We start from the raw sequence: 27,790 nt of genomic DNA, 5'->3' as shown, positions 1-27,790 counted from the left end.
TAGATTATACCGTCCCTAAGAGACTATACTAGCCACCCAAAAAGCTTAAGTTTTGCTTTTATTGAGTTCCTCCTCTCCTGAAGAAACTTCAGTGGCTTCGAACATCTAGACTTCACCTTATCTCCTAATAGTTTCCACTTGAAACTCCTCTCTAAATGTACCAATCTTCTCACTGTCCTCCAAAATATACTACAGTAATTCTCACGTTCACGTCCATGCACTCTTAGGAATGACTTCTCTTCCTATTCTTTTCAAATCGTATTTATCATCATCTGAGATCAGACAAGCCCATCTCTTCCATCAACCTCCTCTATCCAACTCTTTCCCAGAATCTCTCTCTCCTCAGAAGTTACTGAATACTTATTAGAGTCTCAGACTTGTTTTGATAAATGAATACTACCTTATAGTGCAGTCTGTGAGACTATCTTACCTTTTTTAAGATCTGAAAGCTGTCCAAGGAAAGACTTGTAGAGACCTGCTTATTTTCCCACCATCCCTAAGTGCCTAATACGGTGCTGAGCACAGAGGAGGTACCCAATTAAATGCCTGGGGAAGACTGCTTTTATTTATTTATTTTTTGTGAGGAAGATCAGCCCTGAGCTAACATCCATGCCAATCCTCCTCTTTTTGCTGAGGAAGACTGGCCCTAAGCTAACATCTGTGCTCAACTTCCTCTGCTTTATGTGGGACACTGCCACAGCATGGCCTGACAAGCGGTGCATTGGTGTGTGCCCGGGATCCGAACCCAGGCTGCCAGCAGCAGAGCGGGCGCACTTAACTGCTACGCCATGGGGCCGGCCCCCGGAAGACTGCTTTTAAAGATGTTAAGTTTTAATTATAGCCCTCTTGCTATTATCAAATTCTTGTTCCATGTAATCTGCATTCTATTGTTATTATCTGTGCGTATACGTCATATCTAGTCTAAAAATGACCTATTTTAACATGGTTCATTCTTAGGAAATATACACTGCAGTATTTCAGGGAAAGGGACATGATGTCTGCAGTTTAATGGCACAGAAAAAAATTGTGAGCAAGCAAGAGAATGATAAATCAAATGTGGTAAAATGTTAACAACTAGTGGATCTGAATGCAGGATATATACAGAGATCTTTATACAATTTTTGTTGCTTTCCTTTAAATTTGAAATTATTTCAAAATAAAAAGTCAAAATCTAACTCAGTACTAAATAATTAATAGTTGTGGGAACTTAGCAATTTAGTTTCTTTGCACAATCTTCAACAAAAAATTAAAAAGCACATGATCTTTAGAGGTAAAATTCCCCAAAATAATTATATCAATGTATATTAAAAACAACAAAAAAACTGATGCTCTAGGTAACTTTCAGTGGGAATAAACCCCAATTAAGTTTTTTTCCTTGTTTTTTAAATAACATGGTATCCTCTTTACTCAAACACTTGGAAATAAAAAATACAAAAAATGGGGGCACTCAAGGTGTATATTTGTGTGTGTCTATGTGTGTGCATGCCCATGCTGTGAATTTTAGTCTACTCATGACTGAGACATAAGAAAGTTTTTCATGGATAGACCACGAATTTTAAGTTCCATGAGGACATGGACTGTATCTTGTTCACCTTCATTCCCAGCTCTTAGCACAGAAATTTGATGAACCACTTTTTAAAAGATTCTCACTGTTAAGAGCATCCATAGCTGTCCCTGACAGCAAAGAATTTGTTAATGGCATTTCAGCTCTGTGCACAATTTACAGAATCCATATATTTTACAGCTGTAAATTTAGAAATTACCCAGTTCAGTTTCCTCAATTGACCGATGAGAGAAGAGAGATCAAGTGAGGTTAAATGACTTGTTCAGGGTCACACACTGTTGCTGAGCAGCACACCTGCACATACAACCCACAACCCCAGTCCAGTGCCTCCACTGTACTTCACACCACTGTTAGCAACCCCTACACTGTGATTTATACAATGTCAATAAGGCAAAATGATTTCCAAAATTTCTTGCCTGTTTGGTATATGCTTTGTCTTGAAATAAAACTGAGATAGGCAACAATAGGCTCACAAATTATAACCAATTTCTCAGACTGTCACACTTAATCACACAAGATTTTTTTAAAGACACCAATACCATAGGTATGCTATAAACGAGCCACTACACTGTTTCATTGGCATTAGTAAATCCTAAGTATGTAAAACACTAATAAAAAAGACAAAAATGTTTTTAGAAAAAGTTTATAGAGGTACCTGAATGTTTTTTGAGGACTCTTGCCAATTCTTCAATAGTTCGTACACAGTCCAACCCCTGCAACAAAAAATGGCACAAACTATTGAATCAAAGGAAGACAGGTTCCATTACCTTCAGAAAAAATGAAATTAATTTCAACTCGTTCTATATACATTTTTCCCTTTTAGGCGAGCATTAATCAGTATTCATAGTTAATATCCTAAGGACACAAAAACCCCCATACACCCTACTTACTAATTGCTTTTGGTGGTGCAACAAAGGCTGAAATCAGAGCCCCCAGAAAAGTCTCTGAACCATTGAGAACCTCTGTTTTTCCTCCTCTACGTAATTCTGTCACTCAGAAGTACCCTATGTGCCAGAATAAGTAAGAGGGAGTTTCTGTGCCCTGTCTTCTTCATTCTGGGTAGACTTTCACTCTAGTTTAAGAGCTGATGAACTGCTGTGAAGCCCAGATTATTTCTCGATAGAACTAGCCAAAAATACAAAGCACAAAATGAAAGTCAGACAGCAAATACGAACAATATTTCAAATAGATCATACTAAAAACATCTGGGCCGACCCTTTTCAACATAAGCCTTTCTGATGGTTATATACATCTCAGAATATATCTGAAATTTTATTTCAGAAATGCCCTCAATACTAGTTCATAAATCATGTAACAACTCAATTTTCTTGATGTACATACAATAAGGTCATTCCACACATCAGACACAATCTTGCTTATCCACCTCAGATACATCCTCAAAAGACAAAGACTTGAAACTAAGAAAAGGTATAAGAAGATCTTGAGCAACAGTAGACTCACTCATTTGGATATACAGCATTTGGAGCCTTGTTAAAAACAAGAAAAAGAGGAGGGATTCAGTACTTCTCAGACTTTATACCTTTTCACAGTATTTTATATTTCATAAATGCCTTCATATCCATTAGGGCTGGCAAACATTTTCTCCTCTGTGGGCCATAACACCTGCTGCAAATACTCAACTCTGCAGTTACAGCATGACAGCAGCTATAGACAATACATAAATGAAGGGGTGTGGCTGTGTTCCATTCAAACTATTTACAAAACAGGCAGTGGGCTGAATTTAGCCCGTGGGCCGGAGCTGACTCCCCACATGCATGATCCAAGCTGATGTGCATAACAATCTCCTGAGGCAAGAGGACCAGAAATGATCATGTCCATTTTATAAATTATCAACCAAAGACCACATGTCTAGGGACTGAAGAAGACCAAGTTTGTCTCAAATCCAAGTCTCTGGACTGTAAGTTTAGTACTCTTATCATTGTACCACACTGCCTGCCTGCTAAAAACCTTTTCAAAGATCTTACGTGGGTGTATGCATCTAAGTCAGCCTTGTGGCCATGCCAATAAGACACTGGAGTGGCTGGTTTGGTTTCTAGAATTCCCAGATGTCAATTTCCAATCCACTTTGTACTACAGGTTGAAAGTACAAGCCTTTCTAACTCCTCATATTCACCGCTCAACTTTGTAATGTATTTGGCCAGATAGATTGTGCCAAATGGCATACTCCATATGATATGCCCTGATAAATTTGGAAAAATACCAAGCTGTACTGTCAGTCAAGATTGTCAAATCACACTGCCACAGCAAATGCAAGTTTTATGTGGTCACTGTACCTCAGCAGTTTCAAGTCCATTAATTGTCATACAGACGTCAAGGTCACTCTGTTTGAACCCAAATCCATTTTTGGAGGAGCCAAACAAGCTCAATTTAGTTCCTGTTAGGGATATATGAAAAGTAATAACTAATTACCTGAGTACATTTAATTTTCTGATCAAAACGGCCCTCTCATGAATCAAAAATACCCAGTTGTTAACTATCCTACATATTAATCTTATTATAATTATGTTCTCTTATTACCTAGTCATTAATCATAAATTATTTTCTCTCAAGATTTACTTTAAATACAAGCTGTATATGGCATGAAAGATTACCAAGTGCCACTTTATTCTTAAATGTAAGGACATTTCAAGGAAAACGTGGATCTCCTCAACATATTTAACAATGTAAACTTGCTACTTTCTATACGAATTCACTTTTTAGAGGTGTGAACTTTGACTCTAAACATAATACTAAATGAAATTCACTTGTGGCGTCTGCTGAGAGAAATCCTACACTGCAACTGTCTTCTGTTGGCAAACTAGGACTGGGCACACCAGAGACCATCCCAGGACATCACAGAACAGCTAAGCCCTGTTCCCACCATCACTGCAAGAATACTTTATTCTCAAAATTAGTGTGCTTGGAACACAGGGACTCATTCTGAAGGAAGGTCACACTGCCTTTCTTTTCTTAAAAGTGAAAAATGATTTACCTGGAAACTCCTGTCTTATGAAACTTTCTAGGTTTTGCCGAATATGTTCACGAGCCTGATCTTCCAAAATAGTTGGAGAAAAATCCTCTGTTAAAATAAATAGACACATTCAGAAACAAAGATTGGTCACATTGTCTGAAAAAACTGTATTTTTAATAAAATAAAACCTAAGAAGCTTAAAAAAAAAACAAACCCTAAACGTTGTGTGTCTTCTCAGTAGACAATTACTAATGTAAAACAAAGAGAATGCCTTTCTAAACAAGAGTCTATCACCAAGAACTGCTTCTAAAATGGAAATGACTCTGAGTGGGCGTTCTGCATCTGGGTTCCACAGAGACCCAAGGCTCTAGATGGCGGCCTCAGGGAACTCCCCTCGGGTGTGAACACAAAAGTCCGTGCATGTGCATGTACATATTTTTCTAAAGAGAACCTATAGTTTCCTTTCATAGCTATAACCTCCAAAAAGGTTTAAAAAAAAAAAAAATCACTGGTTAAGAACAAGAGTCTTTGGGGCCGGCCTGGTGGCACAAGCTGTTAAGTGCTTGCACTTCGCTTTGGTGGCCCGGGGTTCGCAGGTTCGGATCCCGGGTGCGTACTGCCGTACCACTTGTCAAGCCATGCTGCGGTACCGTCCCACGGCCAATCTTCCACAGCAAAAAAAGAGGAGGATTGGCATCGGATGTTAGCTCAGGGCTGACCTTCCTCACAAATCAAAAAAAAAAAGAACAAGTGTCTTCTAGTACAGACAACTCAAGATGTAGCAATGTGATACATCAAGTTCTTCCACTGTTGCATGCCTCTCCTTTAAATGTTTTTCTTCGTAGAACTTTAAACCTCTGTATACCAATGCTTCCCCAAACTGGTGTTCCTTAAAGGGCTGTCATGTAGGTTATTAATTAGAGTTATTTAAAAAGTATTCTATGCTCAAATTTTGGAAATGTTGGATTTAAGAGTTCAATAGGTTTTCTACCATAATATTTCTCAGAAGCCTTTAGTATGTTAATGTGCCTTGTGACTCTCTAAGGGAGGGGAAGTATGTAGTTATTCCCTACTTGACCTATGGAAAACTTCCTGTGATGAAATACTATTGATCACACCTAGAAAAACATTTCAAGGAATAGCAGTTAGAAAATGCTAGTATTCTAATCTTAAGACTTAAAAGATCCTCTCTCCTTGTCTTTAACAATTATTTATTGTGTGTCCCAAAAGGAACAGGATGCATAGGGCACTGTGGATACAATGGAGAATGGAACAGATTTAGTCCCTATAACGAAGGTTAGTGATTCAGATGACTCTTGAGAAAACATCAATTTAAAACTTTGACAAATCAAAAGAAATGTTAATAACTTACTGTAACACTGCATGCAAACTTGATCTAAGATATTTGAAAATTTGGGTGTTAATGGCGGCAAAGGTTCCAGCTGGATTCTTTTGAAGTCTTCGGGACAGTCCTTCTTTAGATGACCCTCTCGTTTGCATAAACTGCATACTACTGTAGGAGACTGCAGGAAGACGGCAAAGCAAGACAAGACTTAAGATAAAACTTTATTTACCAAGTAAAGGTGTCTTGAATCTTTTTTTAAAAGTGCACAGTCGAAGTATGGAGATTTCTCAAAAAACTAAAAACAGAAATACCATATGATCCAGCTATAACACTACAGGGTATTTACCCAAAGAACATGAAATCAACAATTCAAAAAGATATATGCACCCCTCTGTTCGTCGCAGCATTATTCACAATAGCCAAGATGTGGAAGTAACCCAAATGCCCATCAATGGATGAATGGATAAAGAAGATGTGGTATATATACAATAGAATATTACTCAGCCATACAGAAAGACAAAATTGTGCCATTTGCAACAACATGGATGGACCTTGAGGGTATTATGCTGAGTGAAATAAGTCAGATGGAGAAAGACAAACACCATATGATTTCATTCATATGTGGAAGATAAACAAACACATGGATAAGGAGAGCAGATGAGTGGTTAACAGAGAAAGAGGTGGGGGAGGGCAAAAGGGGTACACATACACATGTATATGGTGATGGATAAAATCTAGACTATTGGTGGTGAACACCATGCGGTCTATACAGAAACTGATATATAATAATGTATATATTATATGTCATTGGCCAACATGTCCTCAATAAAATAATTTTTAAAAAGTACACAGCCTACTCTTCACTTCCCAAAGGAATGAAAATATAATGTGCAGCCACTCCGAACTACCTGACAGGACACCTTATGGGACACTCAGGAGAAAAAGGCAGTTATTTTCACTATCGACAGCATTGCCTTTCTCCTATGCAAATCCCCAGGAGCCTAAGGAGAGAAGTGGACGAAGTGGTTGTACTGGAGTTAAAGACCAACTCGTTAACCACTACCAAAACAGGGGAGAGCCCCGTTCTAGTAGACAAAATTGAAATCACATGCACTAAAACTGTGTCAAATCTCTTAGTTCTATGTCTAGGAGTGGCATTGATTACCTTGCCTTTGGTGAAGGTGAGTTTACTAAATTCATAGAAGAAATCAGACTGATCCACCGTTGAATTTTCCTCACATACATTTTCTTCTTTAAGACTGATTTTATTAAGTTCCATCAGTAGAGCTCCATCCACATGTTTTCCACATTCTTCCAAGTCTTCATACTTAGCAGACCTGCCTAATTCCTCATCCTCTTCAGACAAGGCATCCTCATCCCCTGATCCTGTGTAGATGTTGTCTAACTCATCTTCATTAGCAACGTCATCCTCATCTTCCCTTCGGGTAACACAGAGCCTGGGTTCTTCATCCTCCTCCTCCTCTTCCTCCTCCTCCTCTTCATCGGAGTGAATGATTCCTGATGTCTGGCCCTGTCTTGAAGGGGCAAAGTGGCTTAGAGCATCTTCAAGTTCATCAGTACCTTCCAGGCTTTCTTCATCAACATCAGCCTTGTCATCTAAAGTAGCATATCCATCGCACTCTTTAGCTGTAGGATTTTGGAAGCCTTCTAAATCCAAAGTGCTGTCCGTGTCACTATTTTGTGTGCTGCCACACACGACAAGCTCTTCACGTCTGCTACTGCTCAAACCTTGATCGTTGGCAGTCAAAAGATGCTTGCTCTCCCTTTTAATTTTTTCTTCCCCACTTTTACTTCCTGTTTCTTGATGGTGTACTTTAACATCCTCATAATCATCACAGCTGATCTCTGCCTTGATGCAGTCTGAGTTTTCCAAGTGGACACTGACGTGTGCGTTTTCTGTTTCCTCCGCTGGCGGGCTTTCAAAGCTCGCAGCAGTCTCTTCGAGAGTACGTGGCTGCACCTTGCAGGCGCTTGCAGTTGAACCGGCAGCACCAGAACCTTGAGCCAAAACTGCGTCAAGTTTCTCATCTTTTGCTTGTGCATCTGAACCATGCTTTGCTGCTTCTTTAGAACGTTTGGAAATGCACGGAACAGTGCTCAGAGGCTGTGGAAGGCTGCATTCTGTAATTTTGTGTGGAAGAGCAAAATATTTATATGTTGTCCTTAAACAATGAAGTATATATTCAAATACGGGCTGATTATTTAGGGTCCTTGCCACATTTCTTTTAACAGAGTAGGGATCTGTAACGAAAAAAAATCCACCATTTCATACATTTCTATTTCATGTTTTAAATATTAGCCTGCTATAAATAAAAATAGGCAACTAACAAACAACAGTAAAATTTAGCATGTATTTTACATGGTTTTTAAAAAACTGGGATGGGGAATAAAAAGATACAGTTTAAGAACAAAAAGAAATGTTTCCTTAGAAACATCTGCTCTATGAAGAGAACCCATTCTGTTCAGAACCAGTACCCCTTCCCTATTTTGTTCTATGACTGTGGAGGTAAAAAAGATGTCATCAGTGTGGCTCTTGTGCCCTCGGGAAGGGAGGTCTTCCCTCCAAGCTCTGCTGAGTGCTCTGCCTCCCCACTCAGCCAGGCCCTGTGGTTTGTAGAGCTTACCTCCACTCTTCTGCCCTGGGAAGCCCCATCACTGAACTGGCTGGACTGAATTCAGGGGCGAGAGGGAGACATCAGGAGGAGACACCACTTCTCTCAATCTTTTCTCCTCCCCTAGAACTCCAGCAGGTTAGGCAATTGGCCAGAAGAGCTGAGCCAGAGAAACTGCAGGGGAGGGTTTAAAAATGTGAGATCCCCATGACTGCACACAGAATTTATGCAAAATGCAAAAAACTCTCTTATGCAATATAAAGCTTGAAAAAAAATCAAGCAAAAATAAGAGAATTCCATTTAGGAGGTTCTTTAAATTATTTGAAGGAGGAGAATTAAGATTTCTAGAGGGGTTTCAACCTCCTGACTTTGCAAAGCTGAGAAGAGCTAGTTCATTTAATGAAGTCTACAGGGCACATCAGTGTGTCTTTTATACAACGGTCAGTTCAATGAGCCTTCACCACAAGAAGTGTTTTTTATGAATAGTTCTAAATGTTACTGCAGATATTCCAAAAATAACTATCCTTTCTCTCTATGGAGAGGAATCCAACAAAGAATGCTACTTTTCATGAGAAAAAGTATTTTCTCACCTTTGTAAAACTAAACAGCATCAACAATAACCCATAAAAGAACTAATCTAAAAATCCAGAAATAAGAACAGTAAAGAAGATACGGGATTCACACATCACTGGGAAAAAACTTTTTAAGCATTTAAGTTATTAAGCAATTTACAAAGAAAGCAAGGACTCAGTCAACCATTATTTTAGTTAAGTAATTAAGATGTTTTACTGCAGCACTTAAAAAATCCGGGATGAACAGCTTTGTCCCTCAGAATGACCCACTGTAACACATGCAAGAGTCTAACTATTTATTTCACTTTTGGGGTCAGGCCTACCTTACATGTAGGAGCTGAAAAGAGACTGAAATAAAAAGCATGCTGTTAGACTGGTACTTAAAAAAAAAAAAAAAGAAAAAAAGGAATTAACATTTTTAGATACCTTCAATGGCAATGCGCTTTTTGGGCCAATCCTTTGATTCACGAGATATTGACTCTTTGACACGGATACTAATCACTAAATCAGCCAAATTAAATTCTAAGGCATAGAATCGTAGCAATTCCACCCAGAGCTGCCCAACTGGTACTGAAGGCTGGTGTTTTAAATCAAATATTAATGATACCTATTAATAGCAAAGAGAAAATATACAGGTTATTTCAGATGTCAGCAAAATCTGAAAAACTCGAAATCATTCAAGCATCAAATTAAAAAAATCTGAAAAACCTTAGCAAAGATAGGAACCTGACAATCCCTCTAGATAAATCACATTCTAGATTCTATTTTGCGTGTGGGAAAATAGCTTTGCTTCTCTGCACTCCTGGGATTAGTCATGTTAAAATCTAATCATCATCACAGGAACCTACAGGCAGACAGAAGACTCCTTGTTCTGAAGTCTTAACGACAGGTGGAGAGCTGTGCGTGGATTGCTACTCCTCAGCACCGAGCTCTCCCTGTTACTGCCGTGGGATAGTGCCTTCAGTTACGCACACGGCAACGGGCAGCAGCAGCTAAAGGCGCAGAGCAAGAGGAAAACACTCCTCTCGTTTGCTCTGAGAAGCTAATAAGTTCACTGCATCTGTCCCTGGCAACTGATTTTAAAGTCAAATAACTCTAGACATCAGAAATTGATACTAGTTTTACATTCACAGACTCTTGACAAATTGGAACATACTATGATGTAACACATTGGAAAGTGCATAGAATTTAGAATAGAAAAAAAAAATTGGTCCAAATACTGATTCTGCCACTTCATAGCTCTTAATTGCTCTGTGACTTAGCTTCTTCACTCTCAGATTGGCAGGACAGCACAGGGGCTAAGAGAACTGGCTCTGGAAGAGGACACTTTAAGTACGAAATCCAATTCTGCCATGTCCTAGCTGTGTATGATCTGGTTAAGGTATAGAAGCTGTCTAAGCCTCAGTTTCCTCATCTGAACAATGGGGATCATAGTACCCACCTCATAGGGTTGTTGGGAGGACTGAGTGAGAGAGTGTCTGTAAAGAGCTTAGCACAGTGCCTGGCACACATGTTCAAAAAATGGTCGCTATCATTATCTGCAGAGTAGGGATGATACCACCTATAACACAGGATAGTTATGAGCATTAAATCAGAAACAAGGGAAAGCATCTGGCAGACTTGGTTGCGTTCTGTATTTTTTCACTTAGGTATAGTCTTTTAAGAACAAGAAATCCATTTATCATTGAAACATAATGTCACAACAGTAAGATGCTCTTAAGAGGTAATCTAGTTCAACTCCTGAATGTTACAAGAGAAGGATCTGAAGCCCAAAGGGTTGACGTGCCTTGTCATAGGTCCCACCACTTGTCAGTGGCAGAATGAGAACAATGTCTCCTGATCCCAGTACAGTGCTCTCTCACCACACCATGCAATTTCCACTTGAATGTAGCTCTCACTACATTCAAGAAGCAGCAGCATGATTAATCTCTCCACATAGCATGAAAATGTAGAGATAAAGTATTTAACTGCACTTACAGCAACAGCTTTTCCTTCTAAGGTGTGCAAATTTGTTTCCAAATGCACTTTATTGTATCAAGCTTCAAAACAAGTGGTATGGTATTTAATTAACCATTAAATCTCAACCACAAAGGTTCTGTCAAATAACATAAAGTCATTCAGTGGATTTACACAGCAGAACTGATTGAAAATGGAAGTTGTCTAGGTCCCAAACAGTGTAGTTATGGACACAAAGAAAACCTCCAGGAATTGAAAGCCTCTTAAACTTCACCACTTTATCCATAAGCCCTACTCAGCATTACCAAGGATTTTTAAGCATCTCACTGAAATGACTTGATAATACCCTAACATGGAACTTAAGAGATCTTCAACATGTCTAGATTAACGGTACTTAAGCTGTTTTTTTGTGATTGTTTTTATTTTTTTAATGTAGAGAACACTTTCTTTTTCAAAGAAAATAAGAATAGCAGCTGATATTTACTGAGTGCTTACCACATGCTCGGCACTGAGTTAAGCATTCTATAAATCAGTGACCCTACGAGAGGTACCATTATCATCCCCATTTATAGGTGAGGAAACTGGGACACAGAAAGATTAAGTCACTTGCCCAAGGACACACAGCTAGGAAGTGGGAGAGCTGGGACACAAATTCACATCTTCTGGCTCCACAGCCTGTGCTCTTATCCACTACTGGAACCCCAAACACAACAAGATAAAAGGGATGTGGTTCTGGTGGCAGCAAGGGTAGAGTGGCACTGCCTCCCTCTCCCCCCAGTGCTCAAGGATTCTGGAAAACACAACTGCAAAATCTATGAATCACCACCATCTCCTCAACTTAGGCACGGCCGAGAGGAGTGACACAACTTGTCTGTGTAGACCTAGGGTTAGAATCCTGGTATCAGGAGCATGTTGCGGATATGATTGTCATTTCACCCCAAGGGTTATGTGGAAGGTTGTGGGGTCAGGGACCATTTGCCAATTTGAGGCAGAATCCTATTTTTACTACTAGTATAATTACAATGCTCAGATTTTTGTTTGAAATGCAAATGGTAATTCTTTCCTTGTGCATAAATTCCCCTGCCGACCCCTAATGGTATGGATGAGGACAAGTACAGTAAACCATATACTTATTCACTGTTATTTTAGTAATTTCAGGTTAGATAATTTTTCATATAATTAAACCTCATAACACCGTCTAAGACCTAAGCTCTTTGAGGAGAGATAGGGATTTATCTTTGAATTCTCAGTATCTTTCACAGGACCCTGCATACAGAAGAAACTACATAAATAACTGAATTTAATGATCTGCATTTTACCTTTTCTCATTACTTGTCTATTCAAAGGACTGAAGAGACTAGGAAATGAAACAACCATGAAATAGTTAATGGAGTTGAGAAAAGAAGAGAGAACTAACTCATAAAATCCACAATTAACAATCAACATAAATTCAAAATAGATGGTAAAATGAGAAATCAAAGAGAACAGACCTGTCCCCTTTTAATGGGCATTTCTTTTGGTGCCTCTTCCTTTGCTGTGTCTGCGTCCCCTGTGGCATTATCAGTGTATTCCCAGAGCACAACATCTTTCTGAATGTTTTTAAGGTTGAAGTTCCCTAGTTTGTTTAACGAGAATCCTTCAATCTAGGAAAAATTAGACACATACTATTATAAGGTAGAAACAATTTTATATCAATCAGAGTAAATTAATCCTGGAAGAAATGACAAGATAACATAGTTCATTGAAAATATAAAAGGTATCAGTTATGGACCATCTCTGAGACATCTGTAAATTTAAAAATATTTTCTAAAGTAAAAAATAAGGTTTTTATTTGTAAAAGAAATGGTGACTTTGTGAAATAATTATTTGGTAAATAGTCTAAGAGAAGGCAACACGGCCTAGGCCTAAGGCCATGGCTGGAGGAAAACTGCCGGGGCCCGAATCTCAGCTCCCCTGTGCACCAGCCGGGAGATGTGAAGTAAGGCATTCCCTCTCTCCAGACCTAGGGTTCCTGGGAGAAGGGCCACACTAGAACCTCCTTCATGGGATGGCTGTGATATGAAATAATGGACATAACGCATTCAGACACAAGGTAGGACACGTAGAAAATGCTCAGTAAATGTAAGAAAGGGTTTCTATTGATATAATTGAGATGCAAAGTGCTAAAGAAAAGAGTCTGGGCTCAGAAGGTCTAAGAAATGTGCAGCAAACTTGAACAGGTTTCTTTATCGTACAATTGGCTTTATCACAGCTTTTAAGCAGCTTAATGTACATAATGAATTGTGGGGTGGGATGTGGATGTGGTATCCAGTTTCCCAAATGTACTTCCACTACTTCTTTGGTTTAGCAGAGTAATCCTTCTAAAATATAAGACATCATGTCGCTCCCCTGCTCTTAACGGTTTCCTTCTTATTCAGGATGAAATTCAGTCGTTTCCAGGGCCTAGGTAATCTGGCCCTTTGCTGTTCCTCGATCCACCTTCTCGATATATTCTCCCAGCTCGGAGCTGACGTTGGCTACTCCTTCGGCTTGGAAGGCTCTTCCCTCTAACCATCAGCTACCCTACTCTCCCTCACTGCCGTCAGGCTCTGCTCAAATATCTTTTTCTCTAAATAGCTCCTCCTCTTTCACTCTCTGTCCTTCTTACCCTGGTTTAACTTTCCTCCAAGAAATTACCGCCACTTGATGGTACTTATTAATCTGCTTCACCCCACTGGATCCATGAACTCGAGGTAAGGCTTCTGTTTGGCTCACTGCTCTCGCTCCAGCAACCTGGCACAAGGTAACTGCTCAGGACGGATTTGCTGATTGACTGCCTAAACCACTCTCCTACAGAAAACACTTTGGAAAACACCAGGTGTGGTGACTGTTAGATGTAAGTATTCAGTATTTTCTTCAGTTGTTTTTGTTTTCTTAATAATGGTTTTTGAGGAGTAGAAGTTCTAAAGTTTGACAAAGTTAAATTTATAAAATTCCCAGAAAAAAACCAAGGAGAAAATCTTTGCAGCCTAGGCGTAGGCAAGGATTTCTTAGGTAGAACACTAAAAGCGTAAACTATATCAATAGCAAAGAATATTGATAAATTAAACTTTTACATTTAAATCTTTGATCTACTTTGAGTTAATTTTGGGGTATGCTGTGAGGTAAAGATTTGATGTCCATTTTTTTCCTTACGGATATCTAGTCTTTCCAGCATCAACTGTTGAAAAGGCACCTTTGTTGCAAACCAAAGGACCACCACATATGACAACAATATCGATGCTTTCAATCCATGGACTTGGTGTGTCTCTACATTTATTTACATTCTTATTTAATTTTTCTCAGTAATGTTCCAGTTTTCAGTTTAGAAGTCTTGCGTGTCTTTTGTTAAATTTATTCTTAAATATTGTATGTTTTCAAGTTCTACTGTTAATGGAATTTTTTAAAACAATTTTTCAATTGTTTGCTGCTAATATATAAAAGTATAATTGATTTTTGTATATTAACTTTGTATTCTATGTCCTTACTCAATTTGCTTGTTAGTTTAATTTTGTAGTTTTCTGAGGATTTTCTATGTAAACAATCATGTCACCTGCAAATAGAGAAACTTTTACTTCTTCCTTTAGATTTTTATGCCTTTTTTCTTTTCCTTCCTTGTTGTAATGGCCAGGACTTCCTGTAAACGTTGAAAAACAACAGTGAGGGGGCTACCCTTTTTTGTCCACAGTGGCACAGGGAAAATGTCCAGGATGCCAACATTAAGTATCCTGTAAACTGCAGATGTTTTTCAGACGCCCATTTTGAGGCTGAGGAAGTTCCCTTCTGTTCCTAGTTTGCAGAGAGGTTTTCTTTTTGTTTTTTTAATCATAAATGAGTGTTGCACCTTGTCATGTTTTTTTTTTCCCCCCTGCATCTACTGATGATCATATGGCTTTTCTCCTTTATTCTATTAAAATGGTGAATTATATTGATTTTCAAAAGCTAAATCAACCTTGTATTCCTGGCAGAAGCCCCGCTTGGTTGTGATATATCCTTTTTGTATATTTCTGAGTTGATTTCCTAATATTTTGCTAAGTGTTTCAGTGTCCATGCTCATGAGGGATACTGGCATATAGCTTTCTTTTCTTTGTCTGATTTTGGTATCAGGGTAATGCTGGCTTCTTATTTCTCCTCTTTTATTTTCTGAATGAGTTTGTGTAGTTGGCATTATCTCTTCCTTACAAGTTTGACAGAATTCACCAGTAGAGCCACTTGGGTCTAGAGTAGCTAACATGTGTTGCCAATCCTCTTCTTTCGCTCGAGGAAGATTAGCCCTGAGCTAATACCTGTGCCAATCTTTCTCTACTTTATATGTGTGACACTGCCACAGCATGGCTGGTAAGGGGAGTTGGTCTGTGCCTGGGATTCGAACCTGTGAACCCGGGCTGCCGAAGCGGAGTGTGCGGAACTTTACTCAGCCACAGGGCTGGGCCCAGGAAGGTTTTTTTTTTTTAAAACAAAGCTCTTTTTCTTTCTTTTTTTTTTTTTTTTTTATAATTTTATTTATTTATTTATTTTCCCCCAAAGCCCCAGTAGACAGTTGTATGTCATAGCCGCACATCCTTCCAGTTGCTGTATGTGGGACGCGGCCTCAGCATGGCCGGAGAAGCGGTGCGTCAGTGCGCGCCCGGGATCCGAACCCGGGCCGCCAGCAGCGAAGCGCGCACACTTAACCGCTAAGCCACGGGGCCGGCCCAGGAAGGTTTTTAATTACAAATTAAATTTCTTTAGTGGATAAAGGGCTATTCAGGTATTTTTTTCTTGAATGCTCTTTTTGAATTTAGTCTTATAAGGATCTGCCCATTTTATCTAAGTTTTCCACTTTATTGGTATAAAGTTGTTTAAATATTCTCTTTTTATCCATTTATATCTATAAGATCTGGAAAGATAATCCCTCTTCATTTCTGATATCAATTTGTGTTCTCTCTTCTTAATCAGGGGCTTATCAATACTGTTGATCAAAGAAACAGTTTTGTTTTCTTAATTTTCTCTATTGTTTGTCTATTTTCTATTTATTGATTTTGCTCTTATCTCTGTTATTTCCTTTCTTCAACTTATTTTGAGTTTATGTTGCCCTTTGATTTCTAGCTTCTTGTGGTGAAAATTTAGGTCACTGATTTTAGACCTTTCTTCTTTTTAAATTTGAGCATTCAAACCTAGAAATTTCCAAGCAAACACTATTTTAGTTGCATCTCAAAAATTTTGATGTGTTGTATTTTTATTATCATTTAGTTCAAAATATTTTCTAATTTCCCATGTAATTTCTTCTTTAACCCTGGATTACTTAGAAGTCTGCTGTTCAATTTCCAAATATATTTGATTTTCCTAATTATCTTACTGTTATTGATTTCTAACTTAATTTCATTTTGTGGTCAAAGAATACACTCTATATGATTTCAATCCTTTTAAATGTATTGAAACTTCTTTTATAAACGAGCATATGGTCTATCTTGGTGAACGTACAAGATGCACTTGAAAAACAATGCGTATTCTGCAGTTGTTGGGTGAAGTGTTCCATAAATGTTAATCAGATCCAGGTGATTAATATTGTCTATCGAATCCCCTATGTCCTCACTCATTTTCTGTTTAGCTAACAGGAGTCAATTACCGAGGATGTGTGAAAATCTCTTACTCTGATGGTGAAATGGATCCCATCAATTTTTACTTCATGTATTCTGGTGCTCTCTTAATAGATGCAAACGTTTATGATTGTTTTTTGTCTTGCTGATGAGTTGACCCTATCATAATGAAATGTCCCTTTTTGTCTTTGGTAATATTTTTTCTTTTGAAATCTATCTCATCTGATGTTAGTAGAGCCTTAGTTTGACTTGATTCTTTTTTCCCCAGCTTTATTGGGTATAACTGACAAAAACTTGTATATTGCATATATTTAAGGTGTACAATGTGATTTGATATATATACACACTGTGAAAGGATTCTTCAGTGGTTTCTGATCAGTAGTTGGCCATCACTCAAATCACTTTTATGTAAGGTGATTCTCTGGCTGCTTTTCAGTTTTGCTTTTTATTTTGGTCTTCAGCAGTCTGACTATGATGTGCTAGGCATGCTTCTCTTTGAACTGATCTTGCTTGAGGTTTGCGCAGCTTATTGAGTTTGTAAATTTATGTCTTTTATTATTAAATTTGGGAAGTTTCTGGCTGTTTTTTTCCCTGCCTCATTCTTTTGTTCCTTTCCTTCTGGGACTCAAATTACTCATATGTTAGTTTTTTGAAAAAGGTCCCACAAGTCCCTGAGGCTCAGTTATTTTTTTTCGAACTTTTTCCTTTCTCTTCTTCAGATTAGTTTCTATTCAACTATTTTCACATTCACTGACTCTTTCCTATGTCATCTCCATTCTGCTATGAGGCCCATCCAGTAAATTTTTTATTTAAAATAATGCATTTTTCACTTCTAAAATTTCCACTTGGTTTTCACATTTTTTATTTTTCTGGCTGATATTTTCCTTCTCTTCATCTACTGTAGTGCATTTCCTTTACCTCACGGAGCATAGTTACAATAACTGCTTTAACATCTTTGAGAGTCCCCGCATCTGGGTCATCTTGGGTTCGGCATCTGTAGATTTCTTTTCCCTTGAGCATGGGTCGCATCTTCCTGGCTCTTTGCATGTTGAGTAATTTTGGACTGCATTACGGATACTGTGACACTATACTGTATTGTGAAAATTCTGGATTGTTACTCCAAAATGTGGATACTTTTATTTTACAGGTAATTAACTTGATTAGACAAACTGCAGATTGTCACATCTCAAGTGGACAGTGGCTCTAATCTCAGTTCAGTTTTTTAAGCCTTAGCTCTTAACTGTTTCTAGACTGTTTCACATGTGTGGTTTAGAAGTCTATCATTAATTTTGTAAAATTCTCAGTTATTATTACTTCAAATATTTCTTTTGTTCCTTTCTCTTTCTTCTCCTTCTAGTATTCCCATTACACATATATTATAACCCTTAGTAACTGTCCTGCAGGTCTTAGATATTCTGTTCCATTTCTTTTCCATTCTTTTTTTCCTTTTTGCTGTCTCAGTTTGGGAAGTTTCTATTGAACAAAGCTCACTAATTCTTTCCCCAGGTGTGTCCAGTCTACCGATGAATCCATCAAAGGCGTTCTTCATTTCTGTTTTTATTTCTAGTATTCCCTTTCTTAGAGCTTCCATCTCTCAGCTCACATTACCCATCTGTCCTTGCATGCTGTCCATTTTTTCCATTACGCCCTTAGCATATTAATCTTATTGTTTTAAATTCCTGGTCTGATAATTCTAATGCTTGCTCTGTCTCTTCAAAACTATGTTTTTTTGCCTTTTAGTATGCCTTGTAATTTTTTTGGTGAAAGCTGGATGTGATGTTCTGGGTAAAAGGAACTGAGGTAGATAGGCCTTTAGTGTGAGGTTTTATTTATCTGGCTAGCAGTTAGGCTATGTCTACTGTGTGCTATAGATGTACATGTCAAGAGGCTAAAACTTCCTCTAGTGTCTTGTTTTTGTCTCCCTTGTTGTCTTTGGGTTTCCCAAGAGGTTTCTTCCTGAAATTGAGGTCTTTTCATTGTACCACTGTTATACAGGAGCCCTAATGATGTGGTGGTGAGGTGTCGGGGAGGAGAAGTCATTCTACAGTCCTATGATCAGGTCTCAGTCTTCCGGTAAGCCTGTGGTCTTGGGCTGTGACTGAAACTGCTTCTCAGTTCTCCCCATCTGAGGTGAGACAGGAAGGCTAGAGGGTGGGCCGGAGTTGGGTATTTTCACTCCCCTCAGGTTGGTAAGGCCCAAGTAAAACAGTTTCCCTAGAGGACAGGCTTTTGTTTAGGGGGACAGAATGCTCCGGGCATATTTCAGAATGGCTACTTTTCCCCTCACCCTGCCAAAAGCATGAGGGGATTTTTCTTGGATCTTCGCCCTGAGAACCTGGTGGGGGCTCCTGGAGGTAAAACTCATGTAACCGTTCAGGGTCCCCTAAGACTGGGCCCCCTTGTTGTTTTTCACTCTCAAGCTCCTCCAGAGTGAGCATCCAGAAGCACAGTGTGAGTCCTCCTACCCGGATACTGGCTCCCGTGGCAGGCCTCTGCTCCTGGGCTCCTGCTTTGACAAGCTATAACCTGCTGTCTTCACCTGCCTCTCCAATTGTGGGGCAGGAGTTTTCCCCATGACCTCAATTCTCTCCTATGGCTAAGAGGGGTTGCTGATTTCAATTTGTTCAGCTTTTTTCTTTTTGTGAGGCTGGAATGATAACTTCCAAGCTCCTTATATGATGAATCGGACTGGTTCAGGAGTTAGTCAGAGATGTGCTGACTTTATACAGAGTTAAGGGTTCCACTTCTTTGTATTTTTCATTTCTGGTTTTTTCCCCCTTATTATCTGGTGGCCCTTGTTCCTCTGGCCAGAAAGAGAACCAGCTGCTATCAGAGCTGCTTTTAGGGGTAAAGCCACAGAAAAACAGAAACTCACTCTGTCTTGGCCACTTGCTCCAAGTTTTGACTTCTCTCCAAAGTCTGTTTGCATTTGTTCAGTCTCCAGAACCTTCACATTTGTTGTTTGTATTTTGCTGAGAATTTATAGCTGTTATTTCCAGAAGGATCACTTGGTTAGGAGTTCATGCCTCCATACCATAAGTGGAACTTGACTTTTTATTGAAGGGGAAAAGCACTACATTTGTTCTCTGACCTTGTTCCAGGAGCTTTACATTCATGACCTCATTTCAGAATTTTTCAAAGAGGATACAAAGGCTCAGAGATTAAATAACTCGCTCTAGGTCATACGGATATAAATGGCAAAACCTGGATGACTCGCAGGGCAGCCAAACTTTAAAACTACTCCTCTTTCTACTATTATATCTGGCATCCTTAAAGAGTAAATAACTGTTTGCTAAAGGGTAAGTTTATATAATCCAAAATAAGGCAGATTCCAAATAACATCTACTAGGAGACTAGTAAAATATTCTTGTACCGGATAAAAGATGCTAAGAAATCAGGGTTAAACCTCTTCATCATTCACAACTCACTATGATTAACTTTAATGATATCATGATCTAATGACAATAAAATGGCAATTTTAATTGGGAGTAAAAGGTCAGAGAGGATAGTCTCCAACATGGAAGAGATCTCAGCAGGCTGGAAGACAATGGCTAAAAGATTCCTGAAAAGACAGATCAGAGCACAGAGGCATGATACTCTAAACCTCCTGACAGAGAACTGAGCCTTGTTCATCTGTGTATTCCTTTCAGGGCCTAGTACAATGACTAACATACACAGTGCTTTAAGATTTTGAAAGAATTAACAGTTTAAATACTTTCATACACATAATTTTAAAGTCTTTAATGGGTTTTCTGCAGAAATAATGTATATAAAACACCTGGCATGAATAAGGTACTGAATAAATATTAATTCCTTCCCCCTCACTTGCTTTATATTTTTGACTAAGACTCTGGCAGAAGCCAGCACATCGATGCCTGATTCGTTTAAAACGCTGAAAACTGTAGATCATTTTGGTTCAGGCAGCAGAGTTTCCCTTATTTGATTCATAGAACTGAATCCAGTGTTTGGTCACCTCTTTTTGTCACTAAATCTTAAATAAACAAATGGTATAATCAAAATCAAATTCAGTGCCACTTTAGAGAATTTCCAGTATCACTGCCAAGAAAATAATACACGGGCCATAGAAAAGGGTATTCATACTACTCTCAAGCAAATCCTGAGGAGAATCTCATCAGCAGAATAGAAACACCTTTTTTCCTGCATCCTCATGTCAGTGACAGATGACTACTTAGAGGCAATCAGGACAGAAAAAAAGGCAGATCTCACTAAGACAGTGGTGAGCAAGACAACACATTTTACCAGTTCTGAGGCCCTTCTGGGCACAGGAGTCCAACTGGTATGGTTCCACCCTAAAGTCCTGTCTCTCTTGGATCACAGTGAAAGGCAAACTTCAAAGACTCTCACGGATGCCTATGGGGGGTCCAACAGGAAGGGTTACTTATCAACCCAGGGCTGACTCTGTTCTCTCACTCTTTCTTCCACCAGGAGAGGAGACTAGCAGTTACCTTCTCAGGGCCTGAATTCTTTCATTTCAGTGCCACAAGCACAAAGAGAGCTCCCTTTAGGCAACTGGGACACACACAGCAGACTGCAACCCCTTACACCAGGACAGAGTTTACAAGGGGTTTATTCTGCTCTAGTCTTTATTCCTCGGGCCTGGCAGATAAAGGTCTCTGCTTAATTCTCAACCTATTAAGTATAAAGAAAAAATCCCCTATAATCATATTTTTTTGATATGTACCCATACTTAAGAATGACTACTCTAGAAGATACCCTCTTAAATGATGAGAATCCTGTGTACAATAAGAAGAAAGGCAGATAAAATATCAAATGTGCCACAGTAAGCTTTTCACCAAGTGAGTCTTTCTACAAACTAAGTGTACACAAAAGATTTTACCAAGATAAACACCTAGGAATTAAAAGTGAGGTTTCCAAGAGGATGAGAATAATATCATTTTGACTTTGAGATGGCTTCTTATTAAATCTTATTACTTGAATAAATCAACTCTAATTTATCCAGAAAGAACAAGTGGTCACATTACCGAAGTCTAATTCATCTTAAAGATAATACCAAAATATTACTCAAGAGGTGACTAGTAAGTTCTGCATCTTGTGGTATAGGTAGCAATCTCAGCACTTATATTTTCTTTTGTTTCATAGGAAATGGGGAATAAAGAGAACTGAAGACAAGCAACAGAAAATAAGTTACAGTGAACCAGATGTCTCCTACAGTCTGTCTGGAGGTGATACGTAAATTCAAATATCAAGTTATAAAACTGTACCCAAAGAAGTATGTACCAAATAATAAATTTGATACAGGTTCACATTCTCTTGTTTGAAACCCTCAGGATCCTATGTGTTTCACAAATTAAGAGTTTTTTCAGTTTAGAAAAGTAATAATATTCCTAGCAGAGTACAAGGCAGCATCTTGTAATCAAATACACTACTATTTTGGCAGTGAAAGGTATGAATATTCATACTGGCAGCAGAAATAAATGCATGTCAGTTCTGGTTAGGATTTTAGATTTTGAAATTATGCATAAAGGATTATGGCCCTGAAATAAAACCAATATCTGATATATAAGCAAAAAAAGTTTTATACCCATGATCCTAGATAAACAGGCAGAAGGGGTTCTTTCCTCTGTTGAAGAAAGAAGACAGCCATCAGAGCAAACACATAAGGTGGCAAACCTCCTTCTTCAGGGCGATCTATACTGCAAAGCTACAAATGAGAGAAAAGAAGATAAGCATTCTTTTGTGCCAACTCATCATCTACACAATTTGGTCTAAAACCTGTAGCTTCACTTCCATGTTCTTACATGATTTGCTCCTCAGGATGAAGCACCACAGGACAAATACACTTGTGGAGCAACCACATATTACGGTTTTGAGTAACAGCTTCAATTTCACACTTTTCATCTTATTAACTAAACTTATTCATGGAGGGCCCTAAAATAATATTTGCTACTTCATTTTTTGACATCCATGGTAAATCCATTTCCGTGGTTACAACACTTGTTAAAGAAGTCAAAATGATGATTCGACCCCAAGTGCAAGCCAACTGGCTTTGCTCAGTTTAACAGTCCCCTCATCCCAACCTACTGCCTTGAAAATGCAGGCTTTGAACACAAAGGTGATCAGGGCAAATTCATTAGCAACAAGAGAAGTAACTTAAAAAATATGGCCTATTTAGTGATGAAGCAGGAGGCAGCTTTCAAAGGATGGCATATTTTAATTATCTATCCACCAAGTTAAGAGTGGGGCATCCTCTCTGTTCATCCTGGACCCAAGCAAAAGGAACTATGTATTGTTATTATCATATCTTAATCAGTAAAGTTTTGGCTTTTCGCTATAAAGCATCTACATAGAATCTCAATTTTATAATCATGTTGGGACCCTACATTTTAGGGCAATGGGATATTACATTTAAAACATTATGGAAATGTAAGTAAGATAAGATAGTGGTTTTCATTTTTTTTGAGTCTCTGGGTATATTATTGGAAAAGGTATGAGAAGCTTTATCTCAAACTTTCCTGTGCCTACGAATCACCTCAGGAAACTAGTTAAAATGTAAATTCTTGGGCCATATCCTCCGGGATTTGACCACAAATCTGATTTTTAATAAGCACTATAAATCATTTTGATCTTTTGAGCAATACTATTATAGTGAAATAGAAACAATGAATTTTCCTTTCTGTACACATTAAAATTTCTGTTCCAATACTCAGATGCCTACTCTCTTGATGACTATAAATATGTATCCTAATGTTTAAGATTAAATTAACCATGTAAAAATCAAAGCCTACTGCTTATACATACACAGAATGTATTCATGCATTTAAAGAACTCAAACCTACCTTGGCCCAGTACCTAAATGCAATCACCAAAGGAAACAGCCTTGATTCTAGTTTTCCAAGGGCAGTTAAATGATTTGTTGTGAGACAAGCATTTTCATTTCCTGCACTCACTTTACAAAGAAGACCACTGGTGGGGGTAGGGGGTGAGGATGGGAAGGAAAAAGAGGAAAATAAAAAGTGTTATACAGGAATTAGGTATCTTTTACACCAACAACTAATTTACACTGATAATAAATATTTTAAAAATGAAAACAAAGTAAAAAACTCACTAAATCTTTACAGGTCATTAAAGAAATTAGATAAAAAAAAAAGATATCGCAGCTATTTTCTGAGTAAACTTTATTTTTCAGAACTGAAACTTTATATTTTCATATATTAAGGCTATTTTTGAGGGGAAATGCAAATAAAGAAAATACCATAAAATGTTTCAAATGGGAGCATGAATTCATCTTTGTAAGACTAAAAGAGTGTTTTCCCATGAGTCAGAGGAATCTGCTTAATGAAGAATCATTACAGCCTACAAACCACCCATTTACTGTGGTGATGGTAATGCTTCCAGATGGAGGAAGATATACATGAGTGAAGTCACACTAATTGTTATTCAGCACTGCTAGAAATGCTGCTAAAAATGATGGCAAATAAAGGTGATTAGAGCAAGTAATCATCTGATAAAGTTGTTTTTTACCGAGTTGAAATGGGTCAAAATGCTTCCTTCCTATATTTTTTCCTTTTCAGTAATTTTATTTTTTAAAATAAAACACCTTTTCCTCTTGCATCAAATGCCAAAAGTATAGGGATAACGCTAGTAGTAAGCCTGTGAAATTAACCACATGAAGAGCTTATCATTCTAGAAACCGGACATTAAGATTCAGGAAAGTAACTTGTGCTTTCAGCAAGTTGATGTTTAATATATAAACAGCTTAAAGAAATTGAGACCTTTGCTTTTCTCTGCACACCACCACCGGCACCCTAGCATGGAAATCTGCATCAACATCAATAAAAGAGTCTGAGGAAAGAAGAAAATAACATTAAGTACGTTAATTAAACCTCTCTTTAAAAGAGAACTAGATCAAGTACAAGTACTAGTTGTGATTTATCTGTCTGGCCTGTGGAAAGACCGTTACTAAATAAAGCTCTAAGATGACTTGAAAAGGATAACACTATTATATTCAGGCATCAAGTAATCACATTAATTTAAACACTTGTTTTGCAAAATTAATGTTTAATTAAAAATGACTACACTATTAAACCAGAATATTTAAATGTTATGTGGATAACATAATTAGAAATACGGATAGGACTTCAAAAACAAAACTGCTGCAAAAACTACTGAAATGTTCAGAGTCAAAATACATACTGATTGAAGTAAGAAGATATGTCTAAATGTTTTACTCAACCAAAACAAGAAGCATGGGAAAAACTAATTCAAGCGATGAGTCATTTTGATGAGGCCTTAGGAAAGCACAGAAAGTCATAAAGCCTTAAGCTGGATATTACTAAGGACAACTGATAAACCTAATCGAGAACTACTACTGGTTCATTCATTAATCAGGGTTGGGTCATACCTGTTTACCACTTGTAAAGAATTATTTAAACAATTGAATAAAGTAGATTATCCTTTAGCTTTACCCTCAAGAGTAAATTTTACATATTTTGCATCTTTTTAGTCTAGGACTCATTTAATATTTACAAATTGTGCCATTATCATCAAGCTAAAAGCTTTACTTGTAGAATAGTTATTCTGCATAGCAGAAGAACTAACAGAACTCTGACTTGCTAATAATTCACGGGCATTTGCTTTTGTTTTTTTGTTTGGACATTATCCATATAAACAATTTAAAAAACATGACTTCCTGTTTTCAAAGTTTGAGGAATAAGATATATTCAAATTATAGACAAGAGAAAAATTTAAGAGCAAAATGTGGAATAGAATTTGGCCTTACCACTGTTCTTTAAACATTCTTGAACAAGTAAGAGAACGTCTGGCTGAGACATCTAGGAAATAAATCAATGAATACATCAAATAATCTGTAAGTACTTTTGCTTCACTGAGATAATACACAGTCATTTGAATTTACCTAAATTCATTTCCAAATTAAAAAGCACATTGCTACCAGAGGGGGGAGGGAGGGAGAGAGAGAGAGAGAGAGAGATAGAGAGAGAGAGAGAGAGACAGAGAGACAAAGAGAGAGACAGAGAGGAGACAAGCACCAAATACGGATAAGTGTGGGCAAAAGAGAGCTACCACACAGCTAACTCCTAATTAACTAATTCCTGAGGAAATTAGCCTCTCCGCAAATCTCAAAGTTGTGGCTAGAAGTTGTCAAACTGTTGACAATGTTACCTCTCAATCTCTAAGACTACTTAACAGATGGCTTACTGGTCTGGGGCTTTAGTCTTGCCTTTCTCCAATCCTTGTTCCACAGAGGAACTAAAAATTTAATATCATGAATTAGATCTAGTCATGCCCCTCCTTAAAACTCAATGGCTTCTTACTGCCCTTAGGTCAAAGTGAAATTCTTTACTACTGACACACGAGATCCAGCTTATTGGGCCCAGCCTCCCTTATTGGGCCCTCCATCCCGATCTTATGCTCTTCTTTGTCTTGGTCCCTTCACCAGAGCCACACACTCCTTCTTTTAGCTCCTCGAATAAGTCAAGTTCCTTATTGATTCAGGGTGCTTGCAAATGCTGTTCCCTTTGACTGAAACACTCTTTTAACACCTTTTACTTTGCCCCCTTTCATCTTTTAGAGCTCAGCTTAAATGTTATCTCTTCAAAAGGGCCTTCATGACTCCTGTATGTGTACATCTCTTGCTGTTTTCTGCCACAGAACTCTGTTTCCCTGCATAGCTCTCGTTATAATTAATCGTATACATGTACTCACTTATCTCCTTGACTAATATGAGTTCCTTTTTTGTCCTCTAGAATCTAGTGTAGTGCCTCGCATACAACAGGGACTCAGAATATTTGCTAAATGAATGAATGACATGCGATCAAAATAACTGCTATGCTAGTAAATTACTAATCAGAACTTAAGGTTAAAAGAATAGTAAAATCTATTGGTCAGCTGATCATGTAGCTATAGCAGTCAGGGATGGCAAGGAACGAGAGGTTGTGAAAAAGAACATCTGGGGTTTGGGCCCAGGATTCTGTATTTTCAACTAGCAATCCAGGTAAATGAGCATAGACCACCTGCAACCTGGCCTGTGGGAACCACCAGTGGACAAATGGATAATCTACTAAAGTGCCTTCCAGTTCTAAAATTCTGACTCATCAACATGCTTCTGAATCATGTTTAAACCAGAAATCTAGGCTAGGTGTGGTTCTTTAAAAGTATAATTATTTTAACAAAGTAGGTGAATAAAAGAGGAAACTGAGGAGTGAACTAAGTTTTCAGGTCATAAATGTTTACATGTCTACACTATTTAAAATCTGAAATCCTTTCCTGCCATTAAAAAGTTGACTTTACCAAGATAATTTAATCTTTTCATGTTAACAGAACCTAAGTAGCCCCAGTAGACTCACATGGTTAGAAAACCAGTGTTCGAAGTATGAAAGATCTGTAGAGTGAAATAAGTATGACAATTTGTAGAGCACTAAAAGAAATGCTCTAAAATTGAAGATAGGCAGAAAAACATAAAAATAGAAATTTTAGGGGGAAAAAAAGCTGCCACTATTACACTTAAACTGTCTTCAAATATCTAAAATATATTCATATGTAGCTCACATTTGAAAAAAAGAATTTCCATACCACTTTGAAAATTCCAACATTTCACTTTATACTTACAATGGCTGGAAATTGAATGTCAATGTTTATATCCGAATTTTTAAAACCCAATCTGCTACAGGATGACCCATATAACCTCAGAGAACAATCTAAAAAAAAATTAAATAAAAGTCATAAATAAAGTAAAATTTCTCGAAGTTATAACAAACCCCTGCTATTTCAGAAATGGAACCATCAATTAAAACTACACACAGGGCTGGCCCAGTGGCATAGTGGTTAAGTTCGCGTACTCTGCTTCTGTGGCCTGGGGTTCTCCAGTTTGGATCCTGGGCATGGACCTACTCACCGCTCATCAAGCCATGCTGAGGCGGCATCCCACACAGAACAACAAGAAGGATGTACAACTATGACATACAACTATCTACTGGGGCTTTGGGAAGAAAAAAAGAAAAGAAAAAAAAAAAGAGGAAGATTGGCAACAGATGTTACCACAGGGCCCCTCTTCCTAAAAAAAAACCAACTACACACAAATGCAAAACAGTATTCAAGTCTGGCATAAATGAAGGACAGGAATGGGTGACTGCTCTTGCATTCACTTCAGTTT

At 38.0% G+C, this 27,790-nt stretch overlaps 1 protein-coding gene across 7 annotated transcripts in view; it reads right to left on the bottom strand.

The window, feature by feature from the left end:
• Positions 1-27,790, bottom strand: part of TUT7 (terminal uridylyl transferase 7) — a 65,117-nt gene that overhangs the window by 27,084 nt on the left and 10,243 nt on the right. For all 7 annotated transcript variants that reach the window (XM_087444315.1, XM_014795569.2, XM_014795570.2 and 4 more), the window contains exons 6-17: positions 27,247-27,335; positions 25,400-25,451; positions 24,393-24,462; positions 23,457-23,583; positions 22,202-22,321; positions 12,532-12,684; positions 9,512-9,692; positions 7,046-8,142; positions 5,908-6,058; positions 4,557-4,643; positions 3,859-3,959; positions 2,220-2,277 (exon numbers count right to left, since the gene is read on the bottom strand). In XM_087444315.1, coding sequence (XP_087300441.1) covers positions 2,220-2,277; positions 3,859-3,959; positions 4,557-4,643; positions 5,908-6,058; positions 7,046-8,142; positions 9,512-9,692; positions 12,532-12,684; positions 22,202-22,321; positions 23,457-23,583; positions 24,393-24,462; positions 25,400-25,451; positions 27,247-27,335 — 2,286 coding nt within the window. The remainder of the gene's footprint in view (positions 1-2,219; positions 2,278-3,858; positions 3,960-4,556; positions 4,644-5,907; positions 6,059-7,045; positions 8,143-9,511; positions 9,693-12,531; positions 12,685-22,201; positions 22,322-23,456; positions 23,584-24,392; positions 24,463-25,399; positions 25,452-27,246; positions 27,336-27,790) is intronic.

This window comes from Ceratotherium simum, chromosome 20, assembly GCF_057802395.1.
Source record: "Ceratotherium simum simum isolate JZ-2026a chromosome 20, ASM5780239v1, whole genome shotgun sequence".
Lineage (NCBI taxonomy): Eukaryota > Metazoa > Chordata > Mammalia > Perissodactyla > Rhinocerotidae > Ceratotherium > Ceratotherium simum.
Note: the sequence above shows the minus strand (reverse complement) of the source record. Positions and strands in the feature narration are given on the sequence as shown.